This window comes from Eublepharis macularius, chromosome 5, assembly GCF_028583425.1.
Source record: "Eublepharis macularius isolate TG4126 chromosome 5, MPM_Emac_v1.0, whole genome shotgun sequence".
Classification (NCBI taxonomy): Eukaryota; Metazoa; Chordata; class Lepidosauria; order Squamata; family Eublepharidae; genus Eublepharis; species Eublepharis macularius.
Genome location: NC_072794.1, coordinates 20,285,634 through 20,300,336, shown reverse-complemented (window position 1 = coordinate 20,300,336; position 14,703 = coordinate 20,285,634). Strand labels below are relative to the sequence as shown.

Sequence of the window (14,703 nt, the reverse complement as noted above, 5' to 3'; positions counted from 1 at the left end):
TTTCGAGGTTGGGAGAGGGTTGCAGGATCACACACCCCTTGTCTGAGGTAGGATTCGAAATGGGTTAGCAAATGGTAGGCAGCAGCCATTGCGGCTGCTGAGTTTGTGCACACGCCAGTGGACTCGTTAAATAGTTACACAATTGTAAAGAAAACAACAGCCAGCCACCCAACATTCCACACAGGTTTATTAGCTGTAAAAAGCTGCCGTCTCCAGCTTGCCTGCGTAGGTTGTTGAACGAGTCCTTTTAATCTGGAGAAGGCTGGAGTGATTTGGTGCCAAGCTCTGTTTTCTTAATTTTAAATGCTGAGTCCCCCCTGCCCCAGGAAACACACACATACACACACTCTCTTTCTCAAAATGTACTGGGAATGTTGGAATCGGATGGAATAAGAGCAGATCCAGACCGGGGACCTGCTGACTATCTAAGCCATGCTGGAGGGCCCCAGTTTAAGTCTCACCTCTGCAATGATCGAATGAGATGATACAGCATCCCTGGGGCTGCAGCTGCCATTTTGCCTCTGGAATTCCCTCACTTTACAAATGCCGTGGGATCAGATCCTGCTTCGGACTGCAGCACAGGTTGAAGAGGGGCTTGTTTGGGCTCTTGAAAATAGCAGGGGGGGAAGACAGGAACCACCCCGCATGGCATAGTCTTGAGCCGGACTGCTCCCTGCCCCAGCATTTGTACAGTGAGGGAATTCTAGAGGTAAAATGGTGGCTGCATCCCTGGGGATGCTGTATCATCTAGGGGCCAAGCTACAAGTGACGGATGACACAGGTTGGACACTTGTCAGCTTCCCTCAAGTTTTGATGGGAAATGTAGGCGTCCTGGTCTCGCAGCTTGGCTCTCCAACAGCTGTCCAATGGACTTTTCAGCTGTCACTTGTCCAACATTCCGCCAAGCTGCCTACATTTCCCATCAAAACTTGAGGGAAGCTGACAAGTGTCCAATCTGTGTCATTTGTCACTTGTAGTTTGGCCCTAGTTTGGCTCTTAGTTTTATTCCCACTTCACTTGCAGTGCGTGGCGGGGCAGGGGGAATAAGGCAGCTGAATCGCCTTTTAGGCTTCTTATAAAGGTTGCACCCGTCCTTGGAAAAGGGACTGTGGGTCAGTGGTAGAGCATCTGCTATGGTTGCAGAAAGTCCCAGATTCAATCCCTGGCATCTACTATTGAAAGGCACAGGTAGGAGGCAACATGAAAGGCCTCTATCTAAGACCCTCCAGAGAGTTGCAGCCAGTTGGAGTAGACACTACCGACCTTGATGGATTATATTCCCACTCACCGCGTTTCATGGGTTCAAGAAAATGTATCGGAAGCACTTCAGGTATTTGAAAGTACCGTAGAGGGACAGCTTATTATAAGAAATCTTTCTTGCACTTCTAGGCTTTGCCTTTTCCTCAGTGTAATTTCTACCCGTACCAGCTGGAAAAAGGAGATACCCCCCTCTCCATGTATGGAGGATCAAGCACTTGGTGTCCAAGTGGAGCTTGGACTGGTTCTGAATTGAATTACACTGCCTTGGTTTTATTTGTCCTCAGAGGGAAAATATCATGTCGTTTTGCAAGTCTGATGCACAGGATCAGGGAATACGTTTTCTCCTGGTTAGGGTCATAAAAATAGAAGAGCCTAGAAATCCCAATTAAGGGCCTTGTTCTGATGGGTTTAGAGTGTGGCGCGGCGTGGGGGGGGGGCACCTCCTTACTGTGCCTGCTGCTGACTCATGCTTTCTCACAGCCCGCCGATGTCATCCCTGGATGGCCATGAGTCACCAAGCTGAAGCAATCTGACTATAAAAGGCGGAGATTCTTTGTGCTGTAAACGGCTCTGTCAGTCTGGAGGGGGGGGGGGCTGTCTCTCAAAGAGACAGAAGAACAGAGTTGTGAGAGAGACAGGCTGGGTCTCCCGCTGCAGAGGAACCAATGAGCTGAGTTGTAAAAATAGGACTGATCTGCTGTAATTTCTACTAGCAGCACATGTTTAGTACGAGACTCTGATTACTCAGTTGCCTCCTCCTTCATGGTTTCCTCTCCTGGTTAGAACAGAGCAGAGTGCAGTTAAGGTTCAATGAAGGGGGGGTTCCATACATATCTGAGAGCAAGCCCCATTGCCCAGCACAGGACTAGCTGCAGAGGAATCCTGGATAGGGTCATAGAATCATAGGGTTGGAAGGTACCCCCAGGGTCATCTAGTCCAACCCCCTGCCCAGATCTACTCCTATCCAGCATCCCTCCCCCTGTGACCCAGAAATAAGGAGCACCTTGCTGAACATTAACATGATAGAAAAATGCACAAGGTTTAAAAGTGAAGCAAAAAATGCACCAGGTCATGTTTTGGATGAATGATTGACAGCAAGCATGGCTTTGCTCCCCTTCCTCAAAAATGGCCTCTGGACTGGCTGCAACTGCAACACCAGACTTGTCTTCTCTGGGAAACACAGGCTACATGTCGGGCCCTTTCCCGGGTGAGGCTTTCCTCCTGAGAGTCCATCAGTAATTTTGCTTGATTTGTGGAGGAGGAGGAGGAGGATTGTACTGCCATTCTGGTAATTCTGAGCCAGCATGGCGTGTAGTGGCTAAAGTGTTGGAGACCCAGATTCAAATCCTTGCTCTGCTGTGGAAGCTTGTTGTGTGCTCTCAGCTTAACCCAGCTCACAGAGGTGTTGTGGGGATAAAATGGAGGAGAGGAGAAGAATGTAAGCTGCTTTGCATCTCCCCTTTGTAAGTCTATAAATAAAATATCTGGCCTAATGTATTGAACGTGTATTGAAGGACTTCTTTTTAAAGCACAGGGGCCTCGCAGTGTCCGCTGCTACTTCTTGACCTGGAAGCTTGCCGCCTCCTTATTTTACGAAGCAAGCCTCCACCAACTCTCTATTCCTGGCATTGCTGGGCATTGCTGGGCAGTGGCACAGTAGCCTCTGGTGTGCCCCCACCTCACCCTCTCTGCCATCTGCTGTCTTTCTCTGCCTGAAGGAGGAGAGTAGAGGCGGCGGCAGTGAGGGTGGCGATGTGCTTGTAAGGGGAGTGAACTGGAAAGCATCTTGCCCCACAAGCTGAAGCTGGCCCTGGGTTCTAGTGTTCTTGGTGTTTACAGATTTTGCCTTTCTAACAGACCACCTTGACTTCTGGGAAATGCTCAAGTTTCTGTGAGCTCTCTGCCCTCCTTGGCAAACCATTAGCGTGGCTCAATTCATCTTAGCTTGCTGCTGAGGCCAGAATTTGCTGTCATTTGCATAGAGCTCCCATTTCCTGCTGCCTGGTTCTCCCAGCTCTAGTTTTTGTTTGAGAGAGGCCAGGCAGCTGGTTCCTCGGAAAAAGGTTTCTAGTGCCAGAAAGGAGCCCATATTGTACTGTAAATAGCCCTATCTGCAATGTTTGCCATGCAAAACAGGACTGGCTTTTCCCCAAGCCTCCTTCCTGTTCCTCCCCCCTCTTGAGATTTTTTTGTGCCTTTCCCATCAGAAGAGTTCAAAATCTGGAGAAACTTACTTTCTGCAGCTGGGAAGTGGTGGGTGAGAAGGCCTGGACCAGTGGAGAAAAGTGCTGAGTCACAAAAGCAAAACTGCCGCGTCAGGCTGCCTCAGGAAGATGTGGATTGTCGTTGCAAGGAAATGAGGCGGAGAGATTGCAACAGGCAGGTCTCCCAAGGGCAGCAGACTTTGGCCTCAGTGGCTGGGACTTAAAAAACAAGCCAGCTTATCCTTCTCCAGTTCTGAGCAGCTCACTTAGATTTCATAAGCTGCGGCGAGATTCTTATTTGCACTGGACTTTCTTCTCCTCTCCCCACCAGACCTAGTCCTCTCCCTGTGTGTGTATGGCCAGCAGATTCTCTGGGCTGAGGCACGTGCTGGGGGGGATTCTGTGTCTCGAATTCCCAGAAGTTTTTAAAAGGCTATTCTCAAGTACTTCCAGTGTGAGTCTGGTTGGCCCTGCATTTCACACACATAGAAAGCAAAGCACAAGCCCCAGCAGGTTAGTAATGGAGAAGCTTCAGCTAGTGCTAGTCTCAGCCTACTACCACCCTAACCCTAGACTCATTTACTTGGCTACATGTTGGAACACTCAAAGCTCAGCGTTGTCTGCACCGAATGGGTTAACAGCCGCTTCGGATGCTCTGTGTTTAGGCACAGTGGGTGACGGGGTGCATGCTTGGCAGGGCCCAGGTTTGGTCTCCAGCGAAAATGATCTCAGCGAACTGGACTGGGAGGGACCGTTCTCAGGTTTAGGCCTTGGAGAACTGCCACCAGTCCGAGGAGACAGGGCTGATACAAGATGGATCCAGGGTCTGAATCCGCACAAGGCAGTCCAGAGCTCAATGGCAGAGCACCTATTTTGCAAGCAGAAGGTCCCCAGCATCTCTCACTCAAAGGGTATCGAGGACACCATGCTAGCCAGCATGGACAACCCTGAGCAAGGGCTTCCTCCCATGGTCAGTAAAAGGCAGCTCCGGCTGTTTCACTGGCGTGAGCATGGATCCCACTCACCCCAGCTAACCCAGTTCTTCTGCCCCAGCCTCCATTGCTTGCTTCTCTCTCTCCCAATCTGTTCCTGCCTGCCCAGTGATTTGTAAACCTGGGCTCCAAGCCACTTATTCAAAATGAGGTCCATCTGTGGGAGAGTCCCTGGGTAGTGGGGCTGTGCTCAGTGCAAACAGAGAGTCTCCAGCATGGTCCAGGTTGTTCACTTGCAGAGCAGAGCAGGAAAGCCATCTCCCCCCCCCCCCGCCCCGTGTGCCGCCCAAGGATGCTGGTACTCGGTGTTCCCAAGAGCTGTTTTGACTGATTTCACCAACCATTAACTAGGTTACAAGGACTTTAATGGGCCCTTTCTTAGAAATGAGAGCTCTGTTGCAAAGCAATGTTCAGCAGAGGCCACCAGGACACTGTTTACTACTCGTAGTTATTGGCCTTTCAGACAACTGGTTGGATCCTGAGCAGTTTTTGAATTCTAGTTTCTTAGTTTTGTGGGTAGGGGTCTTTGACCATCCATTCCAGTCCTACTCCAGTCCTTCCTGGCAGGCAGTTTGCACGGGTAGATCTATAAGGAGAGAAAAACCCTCAGGACATAGAAGCTGGGGTCTCTCGATTGCATTGTGAAGGGGCGAGGTGCAGAATGTGCCTCTGCCAGTCATCCAGAAAAAGCGTTGAAATTATTGGGATCTTCATGGCAGGAGTCACTAGCAAAGGCCACGCTGTTTGATGCCAAACACTTGAGAGGGCATCTTGGATAAGGTTATTGTGAGCTGTTCAAACAAACGGTGGGCTTTGCCAGCAGAAGTTCCCAGGCCAGGTTCATCCCCCCCAGGGTGTCTGGTGTTAGGAAAGACCTTTCTCTGTCCAGGACTCTGGTGAGCCACTGCCAGTGGAGGAGACGGCCTTAAGCTCGGCAACACTGGCTTGTCATTTTCTTCTGAAGGGGACAGGAAGAAACAGGTGCTCGTAGGCTTGTGGCCAATTCACAAGAGCTGAAAAATGAGGAAATTGGCAGGTCCTCAGTAGCAGCGTTGTCAGCCGGGAGTGGGGTGGGGGGGGGGGTGATTGCTGCACTTTGAAACTCAAGTTTCCTCCCTTGATTGTGCATTGGCTGGATTCCTCCTGGAGAAAGCCAAGAGATGCAGGGTGCTTCTAAGCTCAAAGTGGCCAGGGGACGGAGTTGCTCTGGCTTGGGGCTGCTGTTCCTTTAGGGCTGATGCTGCTGTCACCCCCACCAGTTCCCACTGGCCCGCTGAACTCCAGACAGAGGGGCGTTTAGATTGCCCTCGGCACCGCTGAAGCGGCACGGAGATCAGGGGGCGGGGCCACCGGCCATGTGACCATTTTCGCCGAGGGTGATATAAACTTTAAAAAACTCCCCCCTTGTTCCAGCTGACCCATTGTGTGGTCCTAAGAGTGTGCGCACACTTTGTGCGTGCGCATGTGGTACCAAGAGTTGCCCCCTGTGCTAACAACCCACTGAGTTCCACCACCTCTTTTCCCAGAAAAAAGCCCTGCACACACTCGTGCCCCACTGTTGCCCCAGAAACCTCCCCTCTTCTAAACACAGACAATAATAATACCCGCCTACCTTAAAAGACTGTCGTAAGGACTGCAGCAAGATAATGAATGTGAAATGCTTTGACTGCCCTTCAGTGTTACATAAATGGTAAGTTACTTTGGCAGAGGGAGGCCTGAAACGAATAGTTGGACACATTCCAGGGCTGAGTGCTGCAAAGAGGATTCACCCACTTAGTCCATAGATCCAGAGAAGTTAGCCGTGTTAGTCTGCAGTAGCAAAATAGTAAAGAGTCCGGTAGCACCTTTAAGACTAACCAACTTTATTGTAGCATAAGCTTTCAAGGTCCACAACTCTCTTCGTCAGATGCATCGGACAAAGAGAGCTGTGGCTCTCGAAAGCTTATGCTACAGTGAAGTTGGTTAGTCTTAAAGGTGCTACTGGACTCTCCGCTTAGTCCACTATCCTGTTTCCACCTGGGGGTGGCCAGATGCCCCAACTGGGAAAGCAGGGTGAGAAGTCAACAGCCCCCTCTCCCCATGCCTGTCGGCAGCATCTCACATTCAGTGGTATACTGCTTCTGCACATGGAGTTTCCATCAAGCAATGTAATTTTAGACCAGTCTGCCACAGGTTTATGTAAAAATATCAGAAGACCAAAGGGCCAGAATCCTGCAGGTCCAATCTTAGCTCAGCCTCTAAGCTGAGGCATTACTACCTCCCCCAGCTCTTAAATTGCTGTTAGGCAATAAAATAGGACAAATTAGCATTCCACAGAATTTTAAAAAAATAAGTCCTAAAGGAGAGAACAGATAAATCTAAAATGCTAAAAGTTGAGTTGTTTTTTTTTTTTAAAAATCAGCACATTTTGCCGCAAGCTAGAGGAAAGCTCAGGAAATTATATTTGCCGATGGCCAAAGTGTTAGGGATGGAGCCATGCATCCTGAGGAAACCTGCTCTGATCCAGGAGATGCCACTGCTGAGAAGGCCCTGCTGTGTACCCACTGGGGTATCAAAGGCACCCCCACCCTCTGGTTTTCTGCTGTGGTGTGCTTAGGGTTTATCTTTCAGATCTTTACCCCGTCTTTCAATCAGGAGCAGTTTTAATGGTTTTCCTTCCTTTTTCCTCCCTCTTCTTATTTTATTGCGTTCTCTTGTTGCAGTTACATCATCCTTTATTCTGTTGCAGTACTCAAGTGGAGAGACAGGGTAGAAATGTTTGAAATAAATATAGAGTGTGGGTGCCCCTGAGCATGTGCAGGCTGTGTTGGGCTCACTACCCATCCATGCAGGACCAAGAGGCATGGCGCTCCAGGGTTTAACACCATTGTGGTATTGTTTATAAAGGACCACCGCTGCCACCACACCTGGCCTCCTTTTCCTATCTGGTTACCTTTCTGTCTGTGGCATCTTTTTTTTTCTTTCATTTTGTTTGTTTGTTGCCATTCTGTTTCTATCAGCACGGGACTCAGGATCACCTCTTTCCGGCTTCTTAGCCTCTCATTCCCTCTCTTAATCACCCCCTTTCTTTCTACTCTCTTTCCCCTTTGGTTTTGTATTTCTCTCTTCTTCTGCTCAATATCACTTTTCGAGTAGGAGGGGCCTAATTTTAAAGCAGACTCCCTTTCCAAGGTGCACCAGGTGGGGCAGCCGCTTCCCCAAAGAGAGACAGAAAAGTAATCTGTTTCCTGTCTGTTTTTGTTCCAGAGTTTTCGGTGCTGGCTGGGCCTAGAACTGATGGCAGACAATGTCTACAACTAACAACATAGCCCAGGCCCGGAAGTTGGTCGAGCAGCTGCGCATTGAAGCTGGCATCGAGAGGATAAAGGTGAGAATCGGCAAATGGCAGCCATGAGCGTGCGATCATATGTGGCTCCATACCACAAAAAAAACACCACTGGCTGATTTTTCCCATATATCAGAACCACTGTTCAGTGCATGACAATAGTCAGGCTAGCTGGTTTTTTCCTCTCACTGGCTGGCAGCATTAAAAGAAAGCATGAACCCATGCAAATATAAGAATATGTTTCTTAGGCGTATTTGGAGGACATTAAACTAGGAAAATCCCATCCACTGAAACCACGTGGTGATATCTCTGCTCCCTCCAGTGTGGTTGAATGAGAACACCCCGGGAAGAGGAATTGCAGACTGGACATCTGAGGACAGACAACCCTTCTATTAAGTATCCTGCATTAGCACCACAGTCTCCAGGACTGGTCCCCAAAGAGTCCAGCCTGGCTCACTCTTGTCTTGTAATTTGTCGAAATTTGTGCCTGTACCTTCCGTCCCACCCTTGCGTCTTGGTTTCAGCCCGTCTCCTGAGGGTTTGGTTCCCAGAATAGATCTTTGAACTAAAATAAAACTCAAGCCTGAAGTCATTTCTCCCCGCCGGCTGCTTTGCTGTGGCTTCCAGGACTCTGTTTTTAGCAGCCGAGAGCAGCCACAATTCAGAGGTTCTCTCTTCCTGGAGGAAGAGGTGGAGGAGGAGGAGGCCAGCCCAGAGGAATCCTTATCCATGATTACATTTAAATTGTGCTCTTCTTTCTGTGACTCCTTCCGCACTCCCTTTCTCAACTTTCTGCTTTTTTCCACCGTGATCATTTTGTTAAATAAACAAGACTTGAAGTGCCTGTTTGAGATGGAAGCAAACAATCTATTTAAAGCAAGTTCTTGCAACCGTTCTTTTTTATTTTATCTAACCCTTTTTCCCCCTCCTTCCATTCTCAGGTCTCCAAAGCATCCTCCGAGTTAATGAATTATTGTGAGCAGCAGGCCAGGAACGACCCTCTGTTGGTTGGCGTTCCTGCTTCTGAGAACCCCTTCAAGGACAAGAAGCCATGCACCATCCTATAGCTTGGTCCTCGCCTGCATGTTTGCTCTCTGTCTCTCTGTCTGTCTCTCAGGCAAGGCGCCAGCCTGCACCGATTTAAAGCCGAGTCACGCAAACTTTCAAAACTGCGCAGAGGGGTAAGGACTGGGAGCTCAAGCTTAGCTGGCAGTCCACAAAACTTCTCTTTAAAAAAGAAAAATCTAAAAAGTGTTCACAAATCCAAGGTCCACCTCTGATCCCAAGAAGGGTTCCAATTTTAAAAACAAAGCCAAGGTTCTGCTTAAAGGGAGGGGGGAGCAGAGGAAAGGGGCATCTGTTTTTAATACAGCACTAACTTTTGGAGAGATGGGGCCAAGCCTGGATTCACAGCCACTGACTTCACTTTGACCTGGCCTCTGTCTTGAGAGATGAGACCAGAGCCGGGTGTGCGTGCGCATGTGTTTTATTGTATAAAACTAATATTTTCAAGTGTCGGAATACAGAATTTATGCCACGGGGTGCAGGCCAGTGGGAGACGGGGCACAAGATGTGCAGGAGCCATATTCTGCGGGGTCATTGTATGAAAATCATGAAACGTTCTGTCCATTCCCAGATGTGCCATGTGGCTGGGAAGCACCATGTTACTGTACAGTGTGTGTAAACAGCAGGGACCAAAGCTGTGTCCCTGCAATGTGGGGGGGATTGGCCAGTGACCTGTTCCATAGTAAACTCTTTAGCTTCATAGGAGAGCAGATTTCATTTCAAGGAGCAAAGAGATGGAAAAAAGGGTCCTTTGTTTGCCATCAGATCACCTTTGGAGAACACCTTTTCCCTGCCTCTTGCTCTAGTGCTGCTGGCTTTATTCCCCGTCCTCTCCCACATGTGGATGGTGCAGATAATTCTCTCTCACGGAGCCCTCGCTTTTAACTTCCCTTCCTTGTCCTCCTGTCATAAGAGCCCTTCCTTCGTTCCAGTAATCTTCATAGAGTTAAATTTGGAAGGCCCACTGTTTGTGTCCGTCTGCTATACCAAGCTCCCTTTCCAAGGAAGGGCATGCATGCGTACGCTAGCTGAACTCTGGAAAGACAAGCAAGTGGTAGAGAATGGAGATTCTTGGCCAGTCCATTCCTGCACAGAGGAAACAGCCGACGGACCAGCTGCTTGTTTGCTGAGGTCCAGCAGCTTCGAAAGCCCTCTCTGTTTATGGATGTGAGGAGCCTACCAGGGCCCACCTCCAGGGGGCCTTCTTTGCAAGAGCCCCCCTTGCTGCTCTCGCTGCTAGCTTGTGAGCAGTAGGCCTTTCTTTACCGTCCATTTCCTGTAGCGGCGAGAGGAGCCTGCATTTCCCACCTTCTGACCTGCGATTGGTGCTCTGGCTCATGGCTAGGTGACCAGCCTCAGATGAGGGAGTCTTGAGCCGGCTTCTTCGTTACCAAATAACACATTTCCAAACTGGGATAGGATGCCTACAGACAAAGTTGCAGGGGAGCCTTCCTTTAATAATTGGTGTGAAGTTATAGGAGGCCTGAAGGTTAGTGAAGGGTTGGAGACAGCCTGGTCTGCTTGGTGTCCCAAATGGGGAAGTGAGGGGTGACTGCAAAACCTTCACTTGCCTTCGTGGACCATCTTTGATTCCATTCTCCATCTGATTTTAATAGCAGGGCGTTCCTCCGTCCCGCAGTTAACCATGCTAAGCTGGGTGGGATGAGCTGAGCCCCTAGCCCAGATGTCCTAATGGTGGTAAGAGAAATGAGGGGCTTAAGATCTTAAGATGTGTGCAAGGTCCACGCTACAAAATCCTCAGTGGTTGAGTATGGCAAGAATGGGCAGGCTTGACTTCAGCTTGAAGCACCAGAGAATCTGCTTCCTCCAGTCAGAGGAGACAAAAAAAGCTCCTGACTTAGTGCTGTTGGGGGGGCGGGGGGCAGCTCGTTGCTGTCTGGTTTTGAACAGCTCTGTGGCCCTCTTTTATCTTTTTCGTGGCACAGGGATGTATATGCTGCTGACGGGTTGCATTTGATGCCTCACAAGGACATTTATATCGCTAGTGGACTAGAACAGCCCATGTACTTAACAAATATTCCCTGAAACCCATCATCTTGTGACATGAGCAGATGCTGCTTCCTCTCTCTCGCCTGCTAACAGCCTTTCAATCCACACCTGCCATTTCTAGCCAGCAGTCCTCAAGGAGGCCACCCCTCCAGTCAATTCATGTTTCCTCTGGAGCGAAACCTTTGGAACCGGCGAACGGCCTGTTTTCACTCTTGTCAGAGGGGAAGAGGAAGGCAGCTCGGTTGGGGGGTCGCATTCTTCCCTCTCCCGTGAGGTGCTCGTTGCCCCAGAAGAGGCTTTCTCTTCTTCCAGCCTTAACCTCTCTTCTGCCAGGCAAGGTGCTACCAGGGAAAGAGCCCACCAGCCCTTGAACTCCAGGCTGGCTTCCTCAGGGGTGCTGCGTTTGATCCACCCGGGGCTGGAGGGGAGGCTGCCAAAGCGGGATTGCCAGAAACTCCTTTGTAGGCCCATCTTTTCCGTCATCATTTCTTCCCAGGCTCTCTGCCACACTAGTTCCGACAGGCAGGTCACCTCTATAGGCTGAGGGCGCTGGGGTGCATTCCCCTGCCTGCCCCCTTTCGCGCTGCTGGAAAGAGGGTTTTAAGCAGTTGGGTGCTCAGCAGACATACAGGTGGTGCTGGGTGAACCTTGGCCTGTGTAATGAGAATGCCCCCTCCCCCCCCCCCCGAGTCATCAGGCCCCACTTTTCGGACGCGGGTAGGGTTCTTTGTGATCTTTTCCAGGCCCAGCTTGAGAAGGAGGTGGGGGTACTGGGCAAGGGCTGCAATATGAGGAGGGGAGAATGAGAAAGTAGGAGCACATTGGAGGGGAACACGTGCCAAATAATTCATCACATGTGTCCTTTGAACTTGCCCTTCTTCGGCTGAGCTATGCAAAAGGACTGTGAAAGAGATGGGGGCCAAGGGAGACAGAACCTCCCCGTATCACTGGCACAGGGCAGCTGGGCTCAGTGTGCTGAATTTGCAGCAAAGCAGCGTCCCCGTCCCCCCCCCCCCAACCACCAGATGTGTAGAACCGAAGGCAACAGCCTCCTTGTAGCGAACCAGTTGGCCTGGGTTGCTCATGACTTGGGGGAGCAGGGATGTTGAGGGGCCAGGCAGGGCTTGCAAATCCTTGACTCGCTTGTTTTTTTAATTAACTCTCCTTATCTGAATTCAATGGGTGACTGTGACTTGTGGGTGGTTTTTTCTTTTTCTTTTATAGAGCATCAGTATACGTGTAGATTTACCGGTAGCAGCTTCGTACTTTGTGTGTCTCTCCAAAACAACACAGAGAACTAAGAACCCTTTTGTGGACTTTTTAAAGTGCTGTATAAGGTAGAAAGGCAAGGGCAGGTGTCTGTGCGAGTCCCAGGAGATGGGAGTTCCGTGCCTGGCATTCTTGGTATCGAGCTTTCTTCGGAGGGCTCCTTAGTTTGGATGTCAACACCCTCCCACTTAGGAACTTCTGAATTTGTTCTGAAAGAGAGAGAGAGAAAACTAAACTGGCTGACCGACATCTTCCCCCTTTCAGATGAGGGGGAGCCATTTTGCACACAAGACTTTCATAACTTGGATTGGGGTGTGCACCAATCCTCTGAAAATCCTGGGGATGGCTTGGAAACTCATCCCTGCAGCCAGCCAAAATGGTTGCATCTCTCTCTCTCTCTCTCTCTCTCTCTCTCTCTCTCTCTCTCTCTCTCTGCTGCAAGACAGCTTGGCCTCACTTATGGAGCAGCCCAATACAAAAGGGGGAAACGTTAATAATCGTGGAGAAGTAGACGATGTTTTTTGGCAGGCTGGTCGGAAAGACCCTGCGCCTCTTAACATTTTCTGTTCTCCACAGTCGTCCAAGGTAACAGGAACCTCACTGTCGTCTTTTTCATCCAGCCATATAGCTCGCTTAGCTATGAATTATCCTTTGAGCTGCTTTGTTGCTTTCTTAAGGAAAAGAGGCCAAGTCTCCCCACCCTGGTGATACACACAAAAATAGAGCAGGAGCTCCCCCCCCCCTATCCTAGCTGAGCAAGGCTACTTCTGTTCCATGTCTTTTTTACCTGCAGGACTCTTTCAGGACGCCCTCCACAGACACCAACTGCTCCTTCTCTTTTGCCAAAACTTTATTTCAATGAGTACTTAAAAAGTTGATCTTTTTTTTTTAATTTAATAAGGTTTTTTTTAAAAAAAACACACATTTATTTCATATTTTTTTGTAAAAGAAAAGAAATTCCCAGCTTCATGTTGGATATTTTGTGCTTTTAATTTCTCTCTTTCTGGTTTATTGTTCTCATTTGCCAAATCCTGATATCATTGCCAAAAGCAAATGGAAGTTCGTAAAGACTTTTAGGAAAGTTTTTAAAAAAAATCTGTGTATGTAATTGTAGGCTTGATCACCTTTCTCTCTAATTTCTCCTCCTTTTTAATTTTGTAATTTCTTCATATTTCCAGTGTGCCATAGACCAATTTCTTGCACAGTGTTTAATATTTTGTGGAATTGCTGTTTTAAGGGGGGAAAGTGAATTGATAACACACCGAATTAAAAAAAGCCCTCACTTTTGCTGGACGTTCTGTCATTCTTCCAACTCTGAAGCTGAGTCCATAGGAGCACAAATTTGGTAGGATCCATAGTAACGTGGAGGTTTCACTCCGGCTAGGCTAGGCTGCTGCCCCTGCTTTCAGCCTTCCCCTCCTTCAGCAGGAGAGGCCACCACCCCTGCAAACACCTGGAAGCAGAGATCAGTCAGGAGAGGTTTGTATCATGTGGCCTGTTTGCACCCAAGCCTGGCAGGGCTGACTGATAGAAATAGCACCCCCTCCCCAAAAGTTCAGAGCAGTTTGCCTAGGGGAGAAGGAGAATCCAATCCTGTTTTCTTGCGAACCCCCTCCCTTCCCCTTGGAGCCCTGGCATGAGTTGGGTAGGGCACCAGGAGAGGTGCTTTCCGATCAGCTCGGCTGTGTCACCCACATGAGAGTGCCATGCTGCTCATAAGACCTGCAGCGAAATCCCCCTGAGAAACTGTTTTTAGCTGGAGGGGCCAAGAAGCCAACACGACGCCAGCGGCATGCCAACCACGTGTCCAACAGCTCAGTTGCAGCCCTGCCCCAAACAGCCGCAAAAAGCACACGTGGCCAGTGCTGTCCCTTCAGGGACATTTTTCTCTTAGCCTTCCCTTTTGCTTTTTGAACACCACACACACACATATACCCTTCCTGCCTGCATAACTGATGACCCAGAAGTCTTTGGAGGTGCTGGCCTGATCTGCACATGGCCCGTTGTCCCTCGTGACTGGCGTAACAGCCAAAAACTGGCAAAACATCTTGGTTTCCTGGAACGAGAGAAGAGCCATGTGGAATGGGGCGGGGGGAGGACTTTGGAGCAGTTTAAGTGGAATGCAAGCAACAGCCAGAGTGTCTGGAGAACAGGAGCTTCCTCGACATTCCTGGAATAATCCTTACTTTTTTATTTATTTTGCTGGTGTCTGCCTTGAGGCTTTGAGCTGGAAATGTTTTTCAGAGGAAGCCAGCGCCATGTGGCCCGCGGAAGGGGCACAGCCCTGGCTTCTGAGCCATGCCTCTGCGCTTCCAAATAAGGGATGATTATTACTACCTGGAGATAGATCTATAAATGGTGCAGAGAGACTTAACCTGCTAAATTGACCTGCCAGGAAATCACAACTGCATTCCCAGTCCTAATCAGAAATGCGCACACACTGCATGCTCATTCATACTCCTTGCAAGAAAAAAATAGCCTGGGTTTGAGCTGGGTTTCCCCATGCCTGTGCATTATGCTCTTCCTGCAGGCTAGATGGAGAAGAGAATCACTCTGACCACGTGCAGAGTTTCCGAAG

The 14,703-nt window shown here is 49.4% G+C and overlaps 1 protein-coding gene across 1 annotated transcript in view; it reads left to right on the top strand.

The window, feature by feature from the left end:
- GNG7 (G protein subunit gamma 7) overlaps positions 1 to 13,412 on the top strand; it is a 114,423-nt gene extending 101,011 nt beyond the window's left edge. Inside the window, exons 4-5 of the mRNA XM_054979410.1 lie at positions 7,703 to 7,823; positions 8,723 to 13,412. Of these exons, the coding sequence (XP_054835385.1) occupies positions 7,743 to 7,823; positions 8,723 to 8,848 (207 nt within the window). The 5' untranslated portion in view covers positions 7,703 to 7,742 and the 3' untranslated portion in view covers positions 8,849 to 13,412. The remainder of the gene's footprint in view (positions 1 to 7,702; positions 7,824 to 8,722) is intronic.
- Positions 13,413 to 14,703: the final 1,291 nt, after the last annotated feature.